Source organism: Protobothrops mucrosquamatus, unplaced genomic scaffold (assembly GCF_001527695.2).
Source record: "Protobothrops mucrosquamatus isolate PMUCROS unplaced genomic scaffold, P.Mucros_1.0 scaffold4681, whole genome shotgun sequence".
NCBI lineage: Eukaryota > Metazoa > Chordata > Lepidosauria > Squamata > Viperidae > Protobothrops > Protobothrops mucrosquamatus.
Window position 1 is genome coordinate 32293 of NW_015390577.1, and position 22468 is coordinate 54760.

At 43.8% G+C, this 22468-nt stretch overlaps 1 protein-coding gene across 1 annotated transcript in view; it reads right to left on the minus strand.

The window, feature by feature from the left end:
* Positions 1-416: 416 nt before the first annotated feature.
* The window catches only part of LOC107299212 (laminin subunit alpha-5), a gene marked incomplete at its 5' end in the record, with an annotated part of 68482 nt that continues 46430 nt past the window's right edge, over positions 417-22468 (minus strand). The window contains 16 exons of the mRNA XM_015828577.1: positions 417-562; positions 2803-2922; positions 3833-3901; positions 5985-6104; positions 7015-7105; positions 9450-9577; positions 9707-9866; positions 11596-11748; positions 13332-13521; positions 14526-14665; positions 15986-16118; positions 16889-17056; positions 17144-17274; positions 18665-18805; positions 21152-21284; positions 21623-21774. Coding sequence (XP_015684063.1) covers positions 417-562; positions 2803-2922; positions 3833-3901; positions 5985-6104; positions 7015-7105; positions 9450-9577; positions 9707-9866; positions 11596-11748; positions 13332-13521; positions 14526-14665; positions 15986-16118; positions 16889-17056; positions 17144-17274; positions 18665-18805; positions 21152-21284; positions 21623-21774 — 2175 coding nt within the window. The remainder of the gene's footprint in view (positions 563-2802; positions 2923-3832; positions 3902-5984; positions 6105-7014; positions 7106-9449; positions 9578-9706; positions 9867-11595; positions 11749-13331; positions 13522-14525; positions 14666-15985; positions 16119-16888; positions 17057-17143; positions 17275-18664; positions 18806-21151; positions 21285-21622; positions 21775-22468) is intronic.

Consider the following 22468-nt stretch of genomic DNA (forward strand, 5'->3'; position numbering starts at 1 on the left):
CCATCAAGCTTAAGAGAGCACCCAGGGCTCCACAAGATACAGATAGGCTTAAATATCTTGGCTCTTGTGTATTTTGATGAAATTGTTGCTTAAGGCATCACTGTGACTTGTCTCACTTGTGCAAAAAAGCACCTTAGCCTTCTAACCGCCTGTTATAAATATTTTTTATAAAGAACACGTGCACCGTTTGAAATACCCTACTGCCAATATACTGGAAGAAATGTGCAAATATATTACAAATTAGCTAATGAGCACAGCTGAGAACCCCACTCTAGCCCTCCCTCTGCCATATATACACACTGTTTTTATTCAACCCTGTGTTTTCATCAGAAAGCAGATGCATCACGAAGACATTGGGGAGGGCGATGAGCTCATCTGTGGCTCTGAGTTTACACACACATGCCAGGAAGCTTCAGTTACCCAGTTGGGCATCCTCCCAGCCCTACAGAGCCCCTGGTTGACCCAGCTTGCCTGATGTCAATTTGGTTTTGATTGATCACCAGATTCTTCATGCAACCCACAAACGAGGGAGGATGACGCCTGTGGGATTGTGAAGGGAGTTCTGCAAAAGGAGAGGAGAAAAAAAAAGTATTTTTATGCACAGAAACCAGCAGGACTTGATACAGAGAAAATCTTGCTACGGGTCACTTTGGCATCAAGTAATGTTAAGCTAGTTGAGCCTTATCCGTGCTGCTCGTTACATTCAGGATTACTTTTCTGAACCAGGTCCAAAGTCTCCCAAGTTAATGTGGCTTTTCCAGGAAAAGCCAGCTCTGACTCATTCCCCTCTGCCATCCTTTGACCTTGCCCATAAGGAACCATTTGCTTGCTTGCTTGCTCCTATTTAACAGAATAACAGAATAGGAAGGGACCTTGCAGGTCTTCTAATCACGTTTGAAGTTATTGTTTGCCTGTGCACAAAATGGGAAATATTTTTGTCTCCACTTAAAAATGCAAGGCGATCAAACCGGTCAGTCCTAGAGGAGATCAACCCTGACTGCTCCTTAGAAGGCCAGATCCTGAAGTTGAAACTCAAGTACTTTGGCCACCTAATGAGAAGGAAGGACTCACTGGAGAAGAGCCTCATGCTGGGAAAGATGGAGGGCAATAGAAGAAGAGGATGAAGACAGAGAATGAGGTGGCTGGATGGAGTCACTGAAGCAGCAGGCGTGAGCTTCAATGGACTCCAGAAGATGGTAGAGGACAGGAAGGCCTGGAGGAACGTTGTCCATGGGGTCGCGATGGGTCAGACACGACTTCGCAATTAACAACAAAAATGTTTGAAGTTAAAAGCGCAACAGCCCACTTGAACTGCATTGCTGACTACTTTCCACTGGAACTTAAAACCTGCCAACAGTTTTGGCCACTAGAAACAGTGCAAGCAGCCCTCAAGACCTTTTCAAAAACAATTATTGTCCCTTTGGCTGTTTTTTTCCCCACAAACTGGATGGTCAACCAACATTGCCGTCGTTCTGCTCCACTTAAAATATTTTTTTGGCCAAAGAGGAAGTTTCAAATTAACTACATTTTCTTCTGAGGTCAGGCCCAAATGGCACATTTCCAATTTTGTGTTTCGATTTGAAAGTTTTTGACACATCCATACGGTACTGAATTGCAAAGACAGTTTTTACTGCAATCAGGTGAAGAGGGGTAGGTCTTTTGCTCAGGATGGCTGCTTGGTTGAACTGAAAGAGGATTGTTGAGTGGATAATTGTAATTTATCTGATTTTACAGCACTCGGTTCCTATTTAGAACAGAACGGATCATTGTCAGAGTTGGGAGGGACCTTAGAGGTCTAGTCCAGCCCTCTGATCAAGCAGGAGACCTTGTGCCATTCCAGACAAATGGCTGCCCAGTAGTCTCTTCTTGAAAACATCCAGTGTTGGAGCACCCACAACTTCTGGTGGCAAGCCGTTCCACTGGTTGATTGTTCTCCTTAGTTCTAAGTATTGCTTCTCTCCTTGATTAGCTTCCGTCCGTTGCTTCTTGTCCTGCCTTCAGGTGCTTTGGAAAATAAGTTGACCCCCTCCTTTTTGTGGCAGTCCCTCAGATATTGGAACATTGTTATCATGTCACCCCTAGTCCATTTTACTACACTAGACACAACCAATTCCTGCAACTGTTCCTCATATGTTTTTGCCTCCAACCCCCATGTTTGTTGTCTGTAGGTCTAGAACAGTGGTTCTCAACCTGTGGGTCGGGACCCCATTTGGGGTCGATCGACCATTTCACAGGGGTCGCCAAGCAAGGCTGTCCGCCATTTTTTTTGTCCATTTTTTTCCCCTTTTCTGGCGGGTGCCTTACCTCCCTTGGGCTGGGCCAGCTGGTGGTCGGCCTGCTCCGTCTCTGCCGCTTGCCAGCTACGCCTCGGCCGGCGCAGGGGGCGGAGCCATGCATGCATGGCGCTCCCGGGCAGGGAAAGTCCTCGACTTACGACCGGTTGGGTAGTCCTCGACTTATGGCCGGTTTAGTCCTCGACTTAACGACTGGTTTAGTCCTCGACGTACGACCGGTTTAGTCCTCGACTTACGACCGGTTGGGGTCGCGGCATTAAAAAGGTTGAGAACCACTGGTCTAGAACGGGTAGGCAACCTTGGTTCTTTTATGACTCGTGGACTTGAACTCCCAGAATTCCTGAGCCAGCTATGCTATGCTGGCTCAGGAATTCTGGGAGTTGAAGACCACGAATCATAAAAGAGCCAAGGTTGCCTACCCCTGGTCTAGAAGGTCTAAAAACTATGATAATCTACATATGTCCATTTAATGGGCTTCTGAATGCTCCAATTCCTTATATGCACTCACCTGGCATTCCACCGAGATAAATGCTTTCTTTGTCAGAAGTACCATGGACTTCGTTTGGACCCACTGTGTAATTTCCTTTGGTGTCCACATTCAGTTGGATCATGTTGCTTCCTTTGATGACTAGGAAAGAAAACAAATTAGCATGCACGTATTTCATAATTGATGCAGCACCGCTTGCTCCCTTCTGCCAGAGGAATATGGAAGAAGATAAAATCAGTTTAGTGCTAATTGATACAGCTCTTTCCAACCCACTGCCCAATAACTCTTGGATTGCAGCCCTCCCTAATTACCAGCAAGAGATCTCTCTTAGCAAATCATACTGGGCTGGTCCAGCAACAAAGAAATAGTCTTTATTTAAAGATAGGGACAGATGGGCATGCAAGATTTGCAAATGTTATAATGTTTTAGTTAGAAGCTGACATCTCTACGGGATCTGAATTGACTCCAAAGTCCCTAAAGAAGCCTGGCGGTTTAATTTTAGTCTCCATCAACAACCATTTGATGAGGAGAAATGTTTCATGAGACCCAGACTGCAGCACTGATTTACTGGCTGCATTCACATTAAATCTAATTAATCTATTTTGTCCTTTTACAATACACTGAGACAATAGGTTGACTCAGTATATCAACTAGATCTTTAACTGAGCTGATCAACTGCGTTCTACGAAGACACCATTTTGTGATTAGGCTCCACAGCGTATTGTCACGTACCGTGATGGTCAATAAATATGAACATAAGATGAAGGGGAAGGAGAATGTTATGGAACAGGGGTCCCCATCTCCCAGTCCGTGAATTGGTACCGGTCCACAGCATGCCAGCAACTGGGCCGCGCAAACAAGCCAAGTCCCATCTGTGGTATGCAGGCAAAACTACACCCCCTCCAGTCCATGGAAAAACCTTTCTCCATGGAACCAGTCCCTGGTGCCCAAAAGCTGGAGGGCCACTGTTACAGAAGATGCAGTTGATTCCCTCCAAAAGAGACAGGAGGAAAAAAAAGGATGATATCCCTTGGGTTGGAAAGTGGCTCACCTGTGATTGTATGCCATTGGCCATCACAGAGGGAAGGCTGGGACACGGAAGTGGAGAACTCGCCTGTTCCTGTATTTGCGGCCACCGTAACCTAATACAGAGAAATGATTTGGAGAACTTCATTTAGATGGCACTAGGAAGACGCCCCTGAAAGACCTGGCTTATTCTATCAGAGGGTTCTTCAATGGGAAGAACAATGCTAGCGAGGAAGTTCTCAGACAGAAAAAGCCAGATCATTACAGATATACACCCTACTATATTTTTCAATTTCCACTTGATGAAATTTATAATTGAGAATCAGCCTGGTCTAGTGNGCAGGACTGGCCTAGGGTAATTTTTAGAGGGGTTTTAATTATATTTTAAATCGGACAATATTTATATATCTCTTTTTAATTAATTTTAAATTTGTATTGTAATTTATGTATTTTAAATTGATTGTCAGCCGCCCTGAGTCCTACGAGGAGAAGGGCGGGATATAAATCCAAATAATAAATAAATAAATAAATAAATAAATAAACCAGGTCCAAATTCTCCCAAGTTAATGTGGCTTGTCCAGGAAAAGCCAGCTCTGCCTCATTCCCCTCTGCCATCCTTTGACCTTGCCCATAAGAAACCATTTGCTTGCTTGCTTCTTTTTAACAGAATAACAGAATAGGAAGGGACCTTGCAGGTCTTCTAATCACGTTTGAAGTTATTGTTTGCCTGTGCACAAAATGGGAAATATTTTTGTCTCCACTTAAAAATGCAAGGCGATCCAACCGGTCAGTCCTAGAAGAGATCAACCCCGACTGCTCCTTAGAAGGCCAGATCCTGAAGTTGAAACTCAAGGACTTTGGCCACCTAATGAGAAGGAAGGACTCACTGGAGAAGAGCCTAATGCTGGGAAAGATTGAGGGCAATAGAAGAAGGGGACGACAGAGAATGAGGTGGCTGGATGGAGTCACTGAAGCAGTAGGCGTGAGCTTCAATGGACTCCAGAAGATGGCAGAGGACAGGAAGGCCTGGAGGAACGTTGTCCATGGGGTCACGATGGGTCGGACACGACTTCGCAATTAACAACAACAACAATGTTTGAAGTTAAAAGCGCAACAGCCCACTTGAACTGCATTGCTGACTACTTTCCACTGGAACTTAAAACCTGCCAACAGTTTTGGCCACTAGAAACAGTGCAAGCAGCCCTCAAGACCTTTTCAAAAATAATTGTCGTCCCTTTGGCTATTTTTTTCCCCACAAACTGGATGGTCAACCAACATTGCCGTCGTTCTGCTCCACTTAAAATAATTTTTTGGCCAAAGAGGAAGTTTCAAATTAACTACATTTTCTTCTGAGGTCAGGCCCAAATGGCACATTTCCAATTTTGTGTTTCGATTTGAAAGTTTTTGACACATCCATACGGTACTGAATTGCAAAGACAGTTTTTACTGCAATTAGGCGAATAGGGGTAGGTCTTTTGCTCAGGATGGCTGCTTGGTTGAACTGAAAGAGGATTGTTGAGTGGATAATTGTAATTTATCTGATTTTACAGCACTCAGTTCCTATTTAGAACAGAACGGATCATTGTCAGAGTTGGGAGGGACCTTAGAGGTCTAATCCAGCCCTCTGATCAAGGAGACCTTGTGCCATTCCAGACAAATGGCTGCCCAGTCTCTTCTTGAAAACCTCCAGTGTTGGAGCACCCACAACTTCTGGTGGCAAGCCGTTCCACTGGTTGATTCTTCCGTTCAGAAATTTCTCCTTAGTTCTAGGTGTTGCTTCTCTCCTTGCTTATTTTCCATCCGTTGCTTCTTGCCCTGCCTTCTGGTGCTTTGGAAAATAAGTTGACCCCCTCCTCTTTGTGGCAGTCCCTCAGATATTGGAACATTGTTATCATGTTACCCCTAGTCCTTTTTACTACACTAGACACACCCAATTCCTGCAACGGTTCCTCATATGTTTTTGCCTCCAACCCCCATGTTTGTTGTCTGTAGGTCTAGAACAGGGGTAGGCAACCTTGGCTCTTTTATGACTCATGGACTTCAATTCCCAGAATTCCTGAGCCAGCATTCTGGGAGTTGAAGTCCACGAGTCATAAAAGAGCCAAGGTTGCCTACCCCTGGTCTAGAAGGTCCATTTAATGGGCTTCTGAATGCTCCAATTCCTTATATGCACTCACCTGGCATTCCACCGAGATAAATGCTTTCTTTGTCAGAAGTACCATGGACTTCGTTTGGACCCACTGTGTAATTTCCTTTGGTGTCCACATTCAGTTGGATCATGTTGCTTCCTTTGATGACTAGGAAAGAAAACAAATTAGCATGCACGTATTTCATAATTGATGCAGCACCGCTTGCTCCCTTCTGCCAGAGGAATATGGAAGAAGATAAAATCAGTTTAATGCTAATTGATACAGCTCTTTCCAACCCACTGCCCAATAACTCTTGGGTTGCAGCCCTCCCTAATTACCAAGAAGAGAGATCTCTTAGCAAATCATACTGGGCTGGTCCAGCAACAAAGAAATAGTCTTTATTTAAAGATAGGGACAGATGGGCATGCAAGATTTGCAAATGTTATAATGTTTTAGTTAGAAGCTGACATCTCTACGGGATCTGAATTGACTCCAAAGTCCCTAAAGAAGCCTGGCGGTTTAATTTTAGTCTCCATCAACAACCATTTGATGAGGAGAAATGTTTCATGAGACCCAGACTGCAGCACTGATTTACTGGCTGCATTCACATTAAATCTAATTAATCTATTTTGTCCTTTTACAATACACTGAGACAATAGGTTGACTCAATATATCAACTAGATCTTTAACTGAACTGATCAACTGCGTTCTACGAAGACACCATTTTGTGATTAGGCTCCACAGCGTATTGTCACGTACCGTGATGGTCAATAAATATGAACATAAGATAAGGGGGAAGGAGAATGTTATGGAACAGGGGTCCCCATTTCCCAGTCCGTGAATCGGCATCGGTCCGCAGCATGCCAGCAACTGGGCCGCGCAAACAAGCCAAGTCCCATCTGTGGGATGCAGGCAAAACCATGCCTCCTCCAGTCCATGGAAAAAGCTTTCTCCATGGAACCAGTCCCTGGTGCCCAAAAGTTGGAGGGCCACTGTTACAGAAGATGCAGTTGATTCCCTCCAAAAGAGGCAGGAGGAAAAAAAAGGATGATATCCCTTGGGTTGGAAAGTGGCTCACCTGTGATTGTATGCCATTGGCCATCACAGAGGGAAGGCTGGGACACGGAAGTGGAGAACTCTCCTGTTCCTGTATTTGCGGCCACCGTAACCTAATACAGAGAAATGATTTGGAGACGTTTATTTAGATGGCACTAGGAAGACGCCCCTGAAAGACCTGGCTTATTCTATCAGAGGGTTCTTCAATGGGAAGAACAATGCTAGCGAGGAAGTTCTCAGACAGAAAAAGCCAGATCATTACAGATATACACCCTACTATATTTTTCAATTTCCACTTGATGAAATTTATAATTGAGAATCAGCCTGGTCTAGTGNCCTGGTCTAGTGGTTAAGGCACCAGGTCAGAAAGCAAGAACCCATGAGTTCAAGTCCAACCTTAGCCACGAAAGCCAGCTGGATGGCCTTGGGCCAGTCATTTTATCTCAACCCAATTTACTTCACAGTGTTGTTGTTATAGGGAAAACAGGAAGAGTTGGATATGTTCACCACCTTATTTGGAAAAATAATAATGGTGGGATATAAACAAACAAGTGTAAAACTCAGCCTTTCACCTGATCCACAATCTCTCCTCATGGCTATTAGTACAATGTGGCCTTTTCATTTTTTAAAAATTTTTATTACTGATATTTCTCTATGACTCTGCTTTGGAGAGTGGATCATAAAAGAAAGCTTAGTGTCTTCCCCAAAGCATCTTCCACAATAAATTTTTCATCTCTTTTCAGAAACCGAGTAAAGAGAAAATGATTCTGAAATGTGAAGGCAAGCTGTTCCACAGAAGGGCCAATTGTTGTTGTTAGTTGTGAAGTCGTGTCCGACCCATCGCGACCCCATAGACAACGTTCCTCCAGGCCTTCCTGTCCTCTACCATCTTCTGAAGTCCATTTAAGCTCACGCCTACTCCTTCAGTGACTCCATCCAGCCACCTCATTCTCTGTTGTCCCATTCTTCTGTTGCCCTCAATCTTTCCCAGCATCAGGCTCTTCTCCAGTGAGTCCTTCCTTCTCATTAGGTGGCCAAAGTACTTGAGTTTCAACTTCAGGATCTGGCCTTCTAAAGAGCAGTCAGGGTTGATCTCCTCTAGGACTGACCGGTTTGATCGCTTTGCAGTCCAGGGGATTCGCAGGAGTCTTCTCCAGCACCAGAGTTCAAAGGCCTCAATTCTTTGGCGCTCAGCCTTTCTTATGGTCCAACTTTCACAGCCATACATTGCAACTGGGAAAACCATGGCCTTGACTATACGTACTTTTGTTGGCAGGGTGATGTCTCTGCTTTTTAGTATGCTGTCTCGATTTGCCATAGCTTCCCTTCCCAGGAGCAAGCGTCTTTTAATTTCTTGGCTGCAGTCCCCATCTGTGGTGATCTTGGAGCCCAGGAAGATAAAATCTGTCACTACCTCCATTTCTTCCCCATCTATTTGCCAGGAATTGCCATGATCTTGGTTTTCTTGATGTTGAGTTTCAAGCCAACTTTTGCACTCTCCTTCTTCACCCGCATCAAGAGGCTCTTTAGTTCCTCTTCACTTTCTGCCATTAGAGTGGTATCATCTGCATATCTTAGGTTGTTGATATTTCTCCCGGCAATCTTAATTCCTTCAGAAAGGGCTCCCTCAACAGGTCTTCTCCTCCAGGTCTTACAGGAAGAGTAGATTCCCTTTGAAACAAGTAGTTCTAAAGAACTTCCATAGCCATATTGCCTAGTCTGAATGCCTGGCATGATAGGCTAGGAATTCTGCGAGTTGAACTCCACAGATCTTAAAGTTGCCAACATTTTGAAACATGCTCTTCCTTGACAATGGAGGGTGCATTTTTCTACTGTCCATGCCCAGGAACATACATGACAATTGTTCTGGTTTCCCTCCAAGGATGTTCAAGGTATTTTTTTTTTATTAGTTTTATTCATTTATAACATAAAATGTGAAAATACAAAAGCAAACAGTAGGGGACAACAGTAGAAAAAGGGAAAACGAAAAAGGTGTGAAGAAAAGGAGGGGAAGAAACAAAAGACATTGACTTCTGACTCTCTCTGTTGCAGTAAGATCAGACATTAAAATCAAATCTCAGCTTTTTTACATTTCTATAGTAGTATGCACTAGCCATTTATGTATCGGCAAATCAGTCTAATTGGTAAAAACCAAAATCGTGGTATCATTTTTTCCCACCTCAAGCACAAAGTCCAGAAACGGTTTCCAAGTAGAAACAAAAGTACTTATGTTCTTTTCTTTTATTGGCACAGTCAATTTGGCCATCTCTGCTAATTCCATCAGCTTTTGTAACCATTCATCCATGTTAGGAAAAATCAACATTTACTTTAACTTTATCATACCATAAAGACCCATGCCATCCTAAGGATGTTCAAGGTATTTGTCTCTACGCCTTTTAAAAATTCTAAGAGCTCATTACCCAATCAATCAAAGGTGAATGACTCAAATCATTTTACCTTTTGGCTGTCAGTGGATAGCCTGAGATAGTCTGTCTGCCTTCCTACATGAAATATCAGGCTAGATGAACTCCGCGGCCGGATCTCCAGCGTCATCTCAAAGTCTTGACTGAGAGCGACCGACCTATCTGGAGGGAGAAGAGTAAATCTTTTACAGAAAGTTTAGTGGAGGGAACAGAAAGTTAAAAACTAAGCCATCCTGAAAGGAAGTGCAAAAAATGACCAAGTATAAAAGGACAGACAACACTTAAAAGTACCTAGTGTGATGTATCCTCCTTCAAGAGAGAAAAAGATGCCGGTTTCCAAAGGGCCCACATAACAAGGGGTCACAGCGAACACACGGGAGGGTGAATTTAGAGGCTTTTTGTCAAGTTTTAGGTGCCTGAGGCAACCCTTAAAGCTAGAAGCAGAAGCATCCTGAAGAAGAAAAAAAGATGGTCTTTTGAATCAGATAACGGCATCTGGACATTTCCACTGCCTACAGTTCCCCCAAACTTGCAATTTCATGCTTTTTTATGTATTGGCTTATTTAAACAACATATGGCTGCCTATCTCCCATAGAGAACCTGTGGGGGGGGCCTCATGATTGCTAATAAAAACAATATAAAAACAAAACAAATCTTTTCCACCAGGCACCAGACCACCCAACTGTTGACTCTGATCCAAAGGTGCTTTTTCAAAAGACAAGTGGACTTTTGTTTTTCCTTGAAGACGTTTCGCTTCTCATCCAAGAAGCTTCTTCAGTTCTGACTGAAGATTTTGGGATGACAAGTGAAGAAACGTCTTCAAGGAAAAACAAAAATCCAGCCGCCTTTTTGAAAAAGCACCTTTGGGACAACCATGACACGGATGACTGAGAGTCTCCACAGACATGTTGACTCTGATTCGGTCCCATCCTAGTCCAATGATTGAGGAACAGCCGGTCTCTGCGGCTTTCCAGAATACTAAAAAGGACAGGGACTCCTCAAATCACAGAGTCACTTGTTCATGAGATTGGCGGCTTTCAAATTCGACAAATAGATACACTCCAAAGTGCCAAGGTAACTAAAGTGAAGACGCCCCTTCAAAGTCCCACCAGATGACAATGTCTGGGGCATGGGACCTGGAGCGCCTCCACCCTCTGGGATGACCCAGGGCCCCGAACGGAGGCAAAGCAATTAGCTGGTTAGAATAATTGTCTTTGTAAGCACTGCCAATGTTCACCCAACAGCCCCCACATATGCTGGCACCAGTTCAATAAAACAGTCAACGGAGTTAAACAGTTCTTTAAAGTAAAACAGATAACAAACAGTATGATCTTTTCAACGCCCAGCTTGCCTGTAACTTGCAAAGTGCAAAACTGAGGACAGCAAGGAGAACTCAGCAGGAAACAAACTTGATCCAAAATACAAAGAGTCCAGGTACAAGAGGTCACATCACAAGAGGACATGTTTGTTCCCGGCAAATGCCCCACCCCACAGCGTCTCCTTAAATACCTACTCCCCAGGTGTGCCTTGTGGAGTGGGGCGTGACGCTCTCCGCCTCCGTTGTTCCCTCCTCCTCTCTGCTCTCCTTGCTCTGGGATCTGGCGGGGAGGGGCCTTGCTCCTCGCCTGAGCTCTGCCTTCCCTGTTCCAAACTTGAAGGGCCCTGGCCTGCTTCAGCCTGTTCCTCCCCACAGTCCTCCAAAGCCACAGACACCCCCTCCTGGGCCTCAACAGGGAACTCCATGTCGTCCTCAGAGTCAGGCTCAGACGGAGGCATGACACCCTCCCTGATCTAGTATGATGCAGAGACAGTGCCCCTCCCCCCAAATAACCTGGCCCTGGCCTTTAAAAAAACAAACAAACCCTGCATTTTAAATTGTACCCAGAAAATAAGTATTACATGAGGTACATGTAACAAAATTGTAACAAGGGAAAATTACAAAGAACCCAGAAGCGTGCAAGCGGCTGCATTTTGCAGCTTCTGAAGAGTCTTCAAGGGCAACTCCATGGAGAGTGCACTGCAGGAGTCCTACAGGGAAGTGACAAGGCACGACTGACTGACTAGGCTTCTTCCCGTTCCGGGAACGGGCGCAGTTCATAAAATGTTCTCCCTCTTCATGTCAGGGGTGGTTCTAGGTATGTGAAAAAGCAGGTTCCAAGGTAGATCATTAGGTTCCTTACTGGTATATGAGCTTTAGCTTTGGCCAGTGGTGCTCCCCCCACGTAAAGGGGGCCAGAGATCCCGAAGTCAACAGGGGTCGGCAGCAACTTCTCCAGGGATCTCAGTCCATCAATGACCAGCTGAACTCTGTTCCTGTCTCTGCTGAAGAAGACCTGAAAATGATAAGAAAGGCATGCGATGCTTCAGTTCCGTCGCTCTTCCATGGTCACTAGTAAAGCAATCCTTGTTCAATCCTGGAACCCGCAGATATTTTCGACTGCAGATCAGCAAGGTGGAAGTAAGGAGAGATATTTGCTTTCCTTGATCTTATTCCTGATTTCACAAACAAGGACCCTCCCACGTCAAGCTACAAATAGTTCTCAACTGACAACCACAATTGGGTCCAAATCTCCATACATAAGTTGTTATGGTCATAAGTTGAGGAACCCATATGACTGGATCTGATTTTATGATATCGCTGCATCTAGCGGTGTGCGGGCGAGCATTATCGTGAACCACACCACACCGGAGGTGGTGCCATAGAAAATCCCACCAAATGTGAAGATGCCGAAGGAGTAATGCCAGTGAAGTTCATGAAGTGTGGTCCGACCATCAATTCAGAAGTCTACTGTGAAACATTACGAAAACTCAGACAAGCCATCCATAACAAGCGTTGGGGCGTGCTGACTTCCAATGTGGTATTGGTGCACGATAATGCTCGCCCGCACACCGCTAGATGCACTCAAGAACTTTTGAAGCAGTTCCGTTGAGATGTTTTTGATCACCCCCCTTATAGCCCAGATTTGGTGCTGAGCAACGACTACTAAGGAATTTCAAACTTTGTAAGACGTTAGGACAAGTGCTTCAATTTCAATGGCAATTATGTCGAAAAGTAATGTAATGTTGAAGTTTTCTAATGTGTATAATAAAAGTTCTGTATCTGCAAGTGTCTATCACTGATAACCAAACGGAGGTTTATTTTCAAATTGCCCTTGTATTTAGCCAAGGAGTTGATGCCACATCCTATCTGACGCTTGTTCACCAATAGAAACACACTCTTGGCTCAGTCTTAATCTAGAGGAAAACTAAGCCATCTGACGTAGAAAAGATATAGATAGATAGATAGATAGATAGATAGATAGATAGATAGATAGATAGATAGATAGATAGATAGATAGATAGATAGATAGATAGATAGACACAGACAGACAGACAGATATAGATGATAGATATAGATGATAGATAGATGATAGATAGACAGACAGATAGATAGATATAGATGATAGAGATAGATGATAGATAGATGATAGATAGACAGATAGATATAGATGATAGATAGATATAGAGATATAGAGATAGATAGATGGTAGGTAGGTAGGTAGGTAGGTAGGTAGGTAGGTAGGTAGGTAGGTAGGTAGGTAGATAGATAGATAGATAGATAGATAGATAGATAGATAGATAGATAGATAGATAGATAGATAGATAGATAGATGGACAGACCTTTATTGTGGTTTTGTACTGTGGGCATAACAGCACACATTAAAAATGAAATTTAGTTGCTTGCTCTCAAAGTGTACACATTCATAACACACATTTAAATCTACTATAAACAGCATATGTATAGACCTACACCCTTACATATAAGTAACATATAATCACTGTCCATCTTGAACATGTAACAGAAGAAGGAAGCTTTAGAGTTCACAAGGTTAATACTGTATGGTTAACAAAATGTGCCTGTTTTCCCTATCCTTACCGTGTGCCACCTTCCATCATGGTACTTTTCTTTGCTCCGGAGTCTCAGTTTATGTCCATTTGTATCAGCCAAAAGCACCACGCGTCCGTTGGAGACAAAAAGGGCGAAGAAGGAGCCCAGAGATTCATTAGCCATGTAGAAAAGCAGACCGCTGGAGGAGTTCAATCTAAACTCCATGGAGAAATGAAACCTGTTGGAAGAAGAATCGATTTGTCATTCAAGCTTTCTTAAGTCTGGACTGGAGTTCAGAAGGTCAGCAAATAGAGTACAGCTCATCCTTGATTTGCTACCATTCATTTAATGACTATTCAAAGTTATAATGGGACTGGAAAAAAATGGCAGATGATTAGAGGACTGGAGGCTAGGACATATAAGGAACGATTGCTGGAATTGGGTATGTCTAGTTTAATGAAGAGAAGGACGAGGGGGGACATGATAGCAGTCTTCCAATATCTCAGGGGCTGCCCCAAAGAAGAGGGAGTCAAGCTATTTTCCAAGGCGCCTGAAGGCAGAACAAGAAGCAATGGATGGAAACTAACCAAGGAGAGAAGCAACCTAGAACTAAGGAGAAACTTCCTGACAGTTAGAACAATTAATCATGGAACAACCTGCCTCCAGAAGCTGTGAATGCTCCAACACTGGAGGTTTTTAAGAAGAGACTGGACAGCCATTTGTCTGAAATGGTATAAGGTTTCAGACAGGGGGTTGGACTAAATGACCTCCAAGGTCTCTTCCAACTTTATTATTATTATTATTATTATTATTATTATTATCATCATCATCATCATCATCATCATCATCATTATCATTATCATTATCATTATCATCATCATCATCATCATCATCATCATCATTTTTCACGTGATCGAAATTCAGGCACTTGGCAGCTGGTCTGCATTGATGACTTTTGCACTGTCTCCAACTCATGTGATCATCTTTTGCGACCTTCCTTGCTGGCTTCCCACAAACAAACTGCAGTGATTTGCATAACAACTGTGGCAAACACAGGTCGTAAAATGAGGCACACGTTATTAAACAACTGGTTTGCTTAGCAGCAAAACATTCGGGCTCAATTGTGGTTGTAAGTCGAGATTCTTCACTTCCCTATTTCCTGTTGTTGTTGTTGTTGTCTGAAGTGCAGTGTACTTACTTTCCAAGCAAGAAGAAAAATACATTTCACTTTTCAATATTTACCTTTCTCTGAACATTCTTGGTATTTCGTTGAACTCCAAGCGGCTGACAGGGGATCCGCCAAACTGGAAGGCATCTTTAACAGCTCTGGGATCTTTAAGCAGGTGGCAATCTGTGTCTTTCAGCATTACCTTGCTTGGTACCTGCAGAGACATCATTGGTAATTCACCATCCAGGATTTGGTTTATGATTGGTTTTCCCATTGGAACATGACTTGGATTTAAGTTTTTAAATTTTCGGTCCATAAATATTAAGCCCGTTAATCTCTCCACACCTTGGTAACATCCAAGAATAGTTCAGCAAGGGATGTTAAAGATCTTCTAATATCTAAATGCTAGGCCTGCTCTAGGTTTAAATAGGCTTGCTGTTAAAAAACAAAACAGAGATTTATTACTCTTGGGTAGAATAAATGCAGGTGGTCCTCGACTTCCGACAGTCCGTTTTAGTGGCTGTTCAAAGTTACAACGGCACTGAAAAATGTGACTTATGACTGTTTTTCACATGAACGTTGCAGGATCCCCCTGGTCACGTGATCCAAATTCAGGCGTTTGGGGGTCACGTGATCCCCTTTTGCGATCTTCTGACAAGCAAAGTCAATCGAGAAGCCAGATTCACTTAGCAACCATGTTACTAACTTCACAACTGCAGTGATTCACTTAACAACCGTGGTAAGAAAGGTCATAAAACGGGGCAAAATTAACCACTGTCTTGCTTAGCAACAGAAACTTTGGGCTCAACTGCAGTCGTAAGTAGAGGACTGCCTGTACGTTTTCGTAAAACTGAAATAATAAAGGGAGCTCAGTACATTATTTGTTATTTGGACAGCATTTAATGACCGGCACCAGCAGGCAAAAATGAAATTGCTGTGCTATACATTTCCTGGGGTCCTTCTGCACAGTATTTCAACATACATAAAGCACAAGCTAAATGCACAACTTGATCTGCCATAATATCTTTCATAATGGGTGTGGATTATTCTATTCCTGAATATAAAGCCTAATGCTCTTAGGACAATGAAAACTTGGATTTTAAAGATTTCCATCTCCGTGGGGTCCTTGATGCTCTCTGAGCGTAGCTGTTTCCCTGCAGACATTTCATTACCCAACAAGGTAGCTTCATCAGTGCTAGAAGGGGGTGGGGCTTGCCTCGCTTCCAGCACTGATGATGCTACCTAGTTGGGTAATGAAATGTCTATAGCAGGGGTCCCCAATCCCCGGTCCGTGGACCGGCACCGGGCCGCAGCATGCCAGCAGCCGGTCCGCACAAACAAGCAAAGCCCCATCTGCGGGATGCAGGCAGTACATGAAACCACGCCCCCCCTCCGGTCCACGGAAAAACCTCTCTCCACGGAACCGGTCCCCGGTGCCCAAAAGGTTGGGGACCTCTGGTCTATAGGGAAAAAGCCAAGCGCATAGAGTACAGAACAATCTCGAGCTACAAATATTCTATTGTATCTCTGTCACCTTTGGCTTCCACCTGCTCTTCTTTTCTGGTGCCCTCATCTGCTGGGGTTGCCGATCTCTGGGGCAGTTCATGGTCACATTGAAACTCTCCGTGCCCTGCTGCAGATCCACAACTGCCTGAGCTTCTGATCTCCTAGGGCAGAAAGGAAAAGAAGATCAACAGCTGTCCAGTGGGGAGCCACAGCAGATGGTGTGAACTGACAGAACCTCTTTTGACTGGTTAAAAAAAAAATATATATCCGCAGGCAAATCAAAACCTCAATGAGGCCAATAGTTAAAGCAGACATGTCAAACACAAGGCCCGGAGGCCCAGATGCGGCCCGTGAAGTGGTTTCATGTGGCCCACGAAGCCATCCTGGAAACAGCGAGGGAACGGCCCCCGCTGCCTTGGCCCTGGCCCAGGCCAGCCGGGAGCCAATGTACAATTTTGTGGTGGCCATCTATGCTGAAACGCATTCAGTCTTAGCTCCACAAGGCCGTCTGGAAACAGCGAGGAACCGGCCCCTGCCGCGTCGGCCCCGCCCCCTGGGTGCATGCTGGGGAGGTGTCACCCTTTGTGAGGAATGAAGAAATGGACCATGCCTTGGCGCTTGCCCCGGTCCCAACCCCTTCTGCCAGAGACCCTCAGATCTGTCCCACTCCTGCCCAGGCCCCCACAGGCGCCCTTGACGCGAACGATGTAGAGCTGGGCATGCCCACCCAGTAGGCCACACCCACTCCATCCACGCCCACCCAGTAGGCCGCACCCACCCTGGCACACCCACCTGCCCCCCCCCAAGGGCAACCGCAATGCTGATGCGGCCCTCAATGAAATTGAGTTTGACACCCCTGAGTTAAAGTGCGTGAAGACAGACAGGAAGCCGGAGACGATACAAAGAGAATAGGATGGAAGTGCTGGCTCACCTTTTGATGAAGACATTGCTAATGCAGCCTGTGAGGTTGCCAAGGTCGCTGCTGCTGGGCAAACCGCCCAGGTGAAAAACGCCCAACTCAGCTTCACGCTTTTGCCTCCTCTCACGATTCAGCCCGGCCGTGGATCCCTGAAGCTGATCATCTACATACATCCGGACCCTACAGCAAAAATAGTTCTATGTGTCAAGGTGGGGAGATCAACTGGGGGAGCGGGCAACACAAACATGCAATGCAAAGGAGTGGTACCCTGCAGAGTCGCTGTAGATAGCCACGTAGTGGCTGGTATCATCCGCGTAGGCATTCCTGGTGGTAAGCTCCGTGGACAGGACACTGACAGCCACGTGGCCCTCTTGCAAGGAAACCTGGCAGCTCCCTTCCTGGAGAGAGAGAGAAAGGGGGGGGGAAAGGATAACATATTGCAGCTGGAGAACCTTGACTCTCTGAAAGCTCTTCATCAGGAGTTAAAATGTGCAATTCTTCAAAGGTGCCTAAAGGGTGGCTCAGAGCGGTCAGGATGTCAGTCTGATCACTCTGCCCACCTCCCTCATGGACACCCACGAAGGTAGGGCAAAAGAAGTCACCATCTTTCCAGTTTAGAGTATCTCACTTAGATGATAGGATGGATGGGATAGAAGATAGATGATAGACAGATAGAGAGAGAGAGAGACAGAGAGACATATAGGTAGGTAGGTAGGTAGGTAGGTAGGGAGAGAGAGAGAGAGAGAGAGAGAGAGAACAGACAGAGACAGACAGACAGACAGATATAGCTATAGATGATAAAGATTGATAACTAGCTAGACAGAGACAGACAAAAATATATAGCTATAGATAGATGATAAAGATAGCTAGAGATTAGAGATAGATAGATAGATGAGATAGATGAGATAGATAGATAGATAGATAGATAGATAGATAGATAGATAGATAGATAGATAGATAGATAGATAGATAGATAGATAGATAGATAGATAGATAGATAGATAGGACACACAGAGACAGATATAGCTATAGGTGATAAAGATTGATAACTAGCTAGACAGAGACAGACAAAAAGATATAGCTATAGATAGATGATAAAGACAGCTAGAGATAGATAGATAGATAGATAGATAGATAGATAGATAGATAGATAGATAGATAGATAGATAGATAGATAGATAGATAGATAGATAGATAGATAGGACACAGAGACAGACACACAGACAGATATAGCTATAGGTGATAAAGATTGATAACTAGCTAGACAGACAGACAAAATGATATAGCTATAGATAGATGATAAAGATAGCTAGAGATATATAGAGATAGATAGATAGATAGATAGATAGATAGATAGATAGATAGATAGATAGATAGATAGATAGATAGATAGATAGATAGATAGATAGATAGATAAAGATAGCTAGAAATAGATAGCTAAAGATAACAGATGAGAGAGAGAGAGATGCTGATAAAGAAAAGTGAAGTTGATGCGTCTTGTAAAGAGAATCTCAGGTGGGACAAATATAAGGGAAAGGTATAGAAATAATTTGTCTCCTTGAGATACACTATTAGTTAAAACTGCTCACCTGTCTCTTTTTTTAAGAACGCAAAACATTATCCTGACAGCCTTTCCCATTACACAAATAGTCAGACAAGCATTTAACATTGTCTTTCCCTATGATTCAGGATGCCAGTTAGGAGTTATTTCTCACAGTTATGCCAATAATACATTCAGGAGACTATTGCTTTAGGACGCAACTCCTTCAATGCCCCCAAACGGCGTACCTTTGTATTATGGTGATACAGCAAGCCACGATTCTGACTGGTCCGGAAGCTAAAACCAGTGTAGAAGTCTTGTAACGGGGGGACGTTCCTCAGCGAGAGAGTCAAGTAGCCGGAGCCATGAAGTTTCACCGAGCGAGCAACCTGGAAAAGGACAGGTGTAACACCCAGTGAAGTGGGTTATCCTTAGTTTAAAAAAACCAAACAAAAAACCAGGGCTACCAAAAGAACAGAATGGTTAGTTATGATGCCATTGATCCTGGTGGGCAAGAAGAACCGCAACATGAAGTAAGATTAGCATCAATTGTAGAGTTTAAGAGGGGGATGAAACTACACAGTTTAAGTAAGATGTCTGAGTGATTGTTATGAACAGTTTCTTGGTTGCAATAGGCCACGTGCTGATAGTATCTGGATGCTGGTGGTAGATGATACTGACAGCCATTTGTTCAGAATGGTATAGGACAGCGGTCTTCCAACTTGGTAACTTTAAGACTTGTGGACTTCAACTCCCAGAATTCCTCAGCCAGCCCTGGCTGGCTGAGGAATTCTGGGAATTGAAGTCCACACTTCTTAAAGTTGCCAAGTTGGAAGACCCCTGGTATAGGATCTCCTGCTTGAGCAAGGGTTGGACCAGAAGACCTTCAAGGTCTTTTCCAACCCTGCTATTTTATGTTCCATCTCAAGTTTTTATTGTTGCAGGAGGAGCTTCGGTTGGAGTAGGGCAGGGGTATGCAACCTTGGCTCTTTTATGACTCATGGACTTCAACTCCCAGAATTCCTGAGCCAGCATGGCTCAGCATGGAAACCTCTCCCTTTCTCCTCAGCATGGCTGGCTCAGGAATTCTGGGAGTTGAAGTCCATGAGTCATAAAAGAGCCAAGGTTGCCTACCCCTGGAGTAGGGAGTCCAACTACTGCTTTACCTCCAGAGAAAAAACTGTCAGTGCTTAAATGCTGAATACAGGTAGTCCCTGACCCACAATCATTTGTTCAGAGATCGTTCGAAACCACGATGGAACTGAATGATGGGACTTACGACTGGTGCTCAAAGTTACAGCTGTTGCAAGTGTCCCCCGGGGTCACATGACTGTGATCTGGGTTCCCTGCAACCCGTTTTGCCCTTACAAAGGGGTGGACAACCCCTCTGTGATCATGTGGCCTCCATCTGCAATTTCCCCTGCCAGCCTCCTCAAAACAGTCAAGAGAGTGAGGGTTAGGGTTAGGGTGATATTGGGAAAGGAAGTTGGCAAAGGAAGAAAGCTAGAATAAGGTTGAAAAAACTGGGATTCTGACTCATTAGAGGGGATTTTATATTGCCAATTAGAGGGTGAAAGGGAGATGTTGAGATAAGGGGAATTTTGGTTATTAGATTTACAATATTTGGAAACCAGTTGAAAATAAGGACTTTATCGGTTTAATATTTAAAAATTAGACTTAAAAGGGAAAAGAAAATTAAATATTATGAATACTTTTGATTTATTGATTAACCCAGGCAATACATATAATGGTTTTGATCTATTAAAGGGGATATTGTGTTATTAAGTAGATGATTTAATATGGTGGGAAATAGATAACTCTTAGGACGTAGAACAAGATTATATTCAAATAGATAAAATGTGTATTTTGGATATCATAGTTTGTTATGAAGTGAGATAAGGGAAATTTTGATTACCCAAAGTCTGAAAATTATAAATATCAAAGGTTAAATTGGAATATCGATAAGAAATTAAAAGTTGAGTAAAAATCAATAACCGGACATGGATTGTTTATGAAGATTGAATGTAATTAAGATATGTATAAGTTAAAAATTTATTGAAAAATGTAATAATGATGTTCTTATTGAGCTGATATAATCAGAAATGTATATGAATATGAGACAGTAAATGTTAAGGGAAAAAGAGAAGAAATATTTGAAGTTGTAACCTGAGATTTGCACTGAGATTTTGTTATTGAACTATTGATTAACATTAACCCAGTCACTACATTGCCTTTTAAATATTCAAATGTAAAATTAATAAAATATTATAAAAACAAAAGTCAAGAGGGAAGCCGGCGGGAAAAGTCACAAGTTGCTTTCTTCCTCTGGCGCAACACGCAGGTTCCCCTGCCTTCCATTGGCTAGCGTACAACGGGAAGGGATCCGGTGTGACATACCAGAGAAATTAAGCTTGAAACGAAGCTCAGATCATAGGGATCCGTGCTTTCTTTCTCCGACCCAGCGTGCTAGTTCTATGAGAGAGCAGAGCTGCCTGTCCTTTTTCAGCAGGCAGTTCTTTCACCCCGTTTATTTAGTGACCGCACTGGGATAGCCAGGAGAGTTGTTGTTCAGCGAGGCGATCAAGAGGGAGCCTCGCTTAACAGCCGAACCGACTGACGAGTGTGATGGGCAGGCTCCCTTACGGTCAGAAGTCAAGGATTACCTGCCCTAACAAAGCCAGCTTTTCCCAAAGCTGGGCACTACAGTAAAGAGGTCAATCAATCCATCGTCTTACCAGGAGATCCAAGGTGCACCCATAACTCACTCCGATGGTGTTCATACGCTTTAAGTCCACGTATTTGCCCAGAGCTTTCAGTCCTTTCATGCAACCTCTGATGGAGCCTCCTTTGGGGAATGTTTTCTTCAGTCTGGAAAACAGGACCAGGTTGAACAAGAAATATTTGTGTTTTCAAAGGCTCAGTATCTTTAGAACTGGGAGGGGAATCAGAAAGCACCCAGGTAGAGAGGATTTGGGCAGATGGGTGGATCAAGGAACAAAAGGAACAGAGTTACCAATCCACGTTCCTTTTCCATAAATCCCAGCCGCCAAAGCAGAATAATAAAAAGAAATGAAAAGACTGAATACCCAAATTTAAAGAACTCCTGATCCCAACTGACCGTAGGCACAGGACAACACAATAAAAAGTGTAGTAGACACAAGAAAACAAAGTTCCACCTGCAATCATGAATTACAAGAAAATCTTACTTTTCGGGCAAGATGGAGGTGGGCACCCCCCCTAAATAATAAGAGGTGGCCCCATGCAAAATGTTTTCTTGCTCAATCATGAAGACAGTCGATTGCTCCAGACGGACCAAAACACGATCCTTGGAACCCATTTTGAGGAGAAATAGCTGGATCTGGAATTAGACAAAGCAGACATGTCCATGGGACGGCTCCTGGTATCAGAAGGGAGTTTCACTCACAAAAGAGGCAGTTTCACTCAGGATTCAGACATTCTTCTCAAAGTATCACCCAGGGGTAGGCAACCTCGGCTCTTTTATGACTCATGGACTTCAACTCCCAGAATTCCTGGCTCAGGAATTCTGGGAGTTGAAGTCCATGAGTCATAAAAGAGCCGAGGTTGCCTACCCTGACCTAAGCTAAGGAGACCACTGCACTCTAGAAAGAGTGCAAAGAAGAGCACCTAAGAGGATTCAGGGCCTGGCGACAAAAACATATGAAGAACGGTCGCAGAAATTGGGTATGTCTAGTCTAGTGAAAAGAAGGATCAGGGGGGACATGTTCCAGTATTTGAGGGGCTGCCACAAAGAAGAAGAGGGAGTCAACCTATTATCTAAAGCTCGATTCAGTGGGTTGGAACTGCATACAGCTAGTCCTCGACTTACAACCACAATTAAAACCAAATTTCCATAGCTAAGAAAGGTGGTTGCCAAATGAATCGCGCCCAATTTTACAACTTCTTTTTGCCATGGATGTTAAGTGAATCGTTGCAGTTAAGCGAATCGTGTAATCATTACACAAAATCCAGCTTCCCCCGTTAACTATGCTTGTGGGAAGTCCCATGGGAAGGTCACAAAGTGTGATCACATG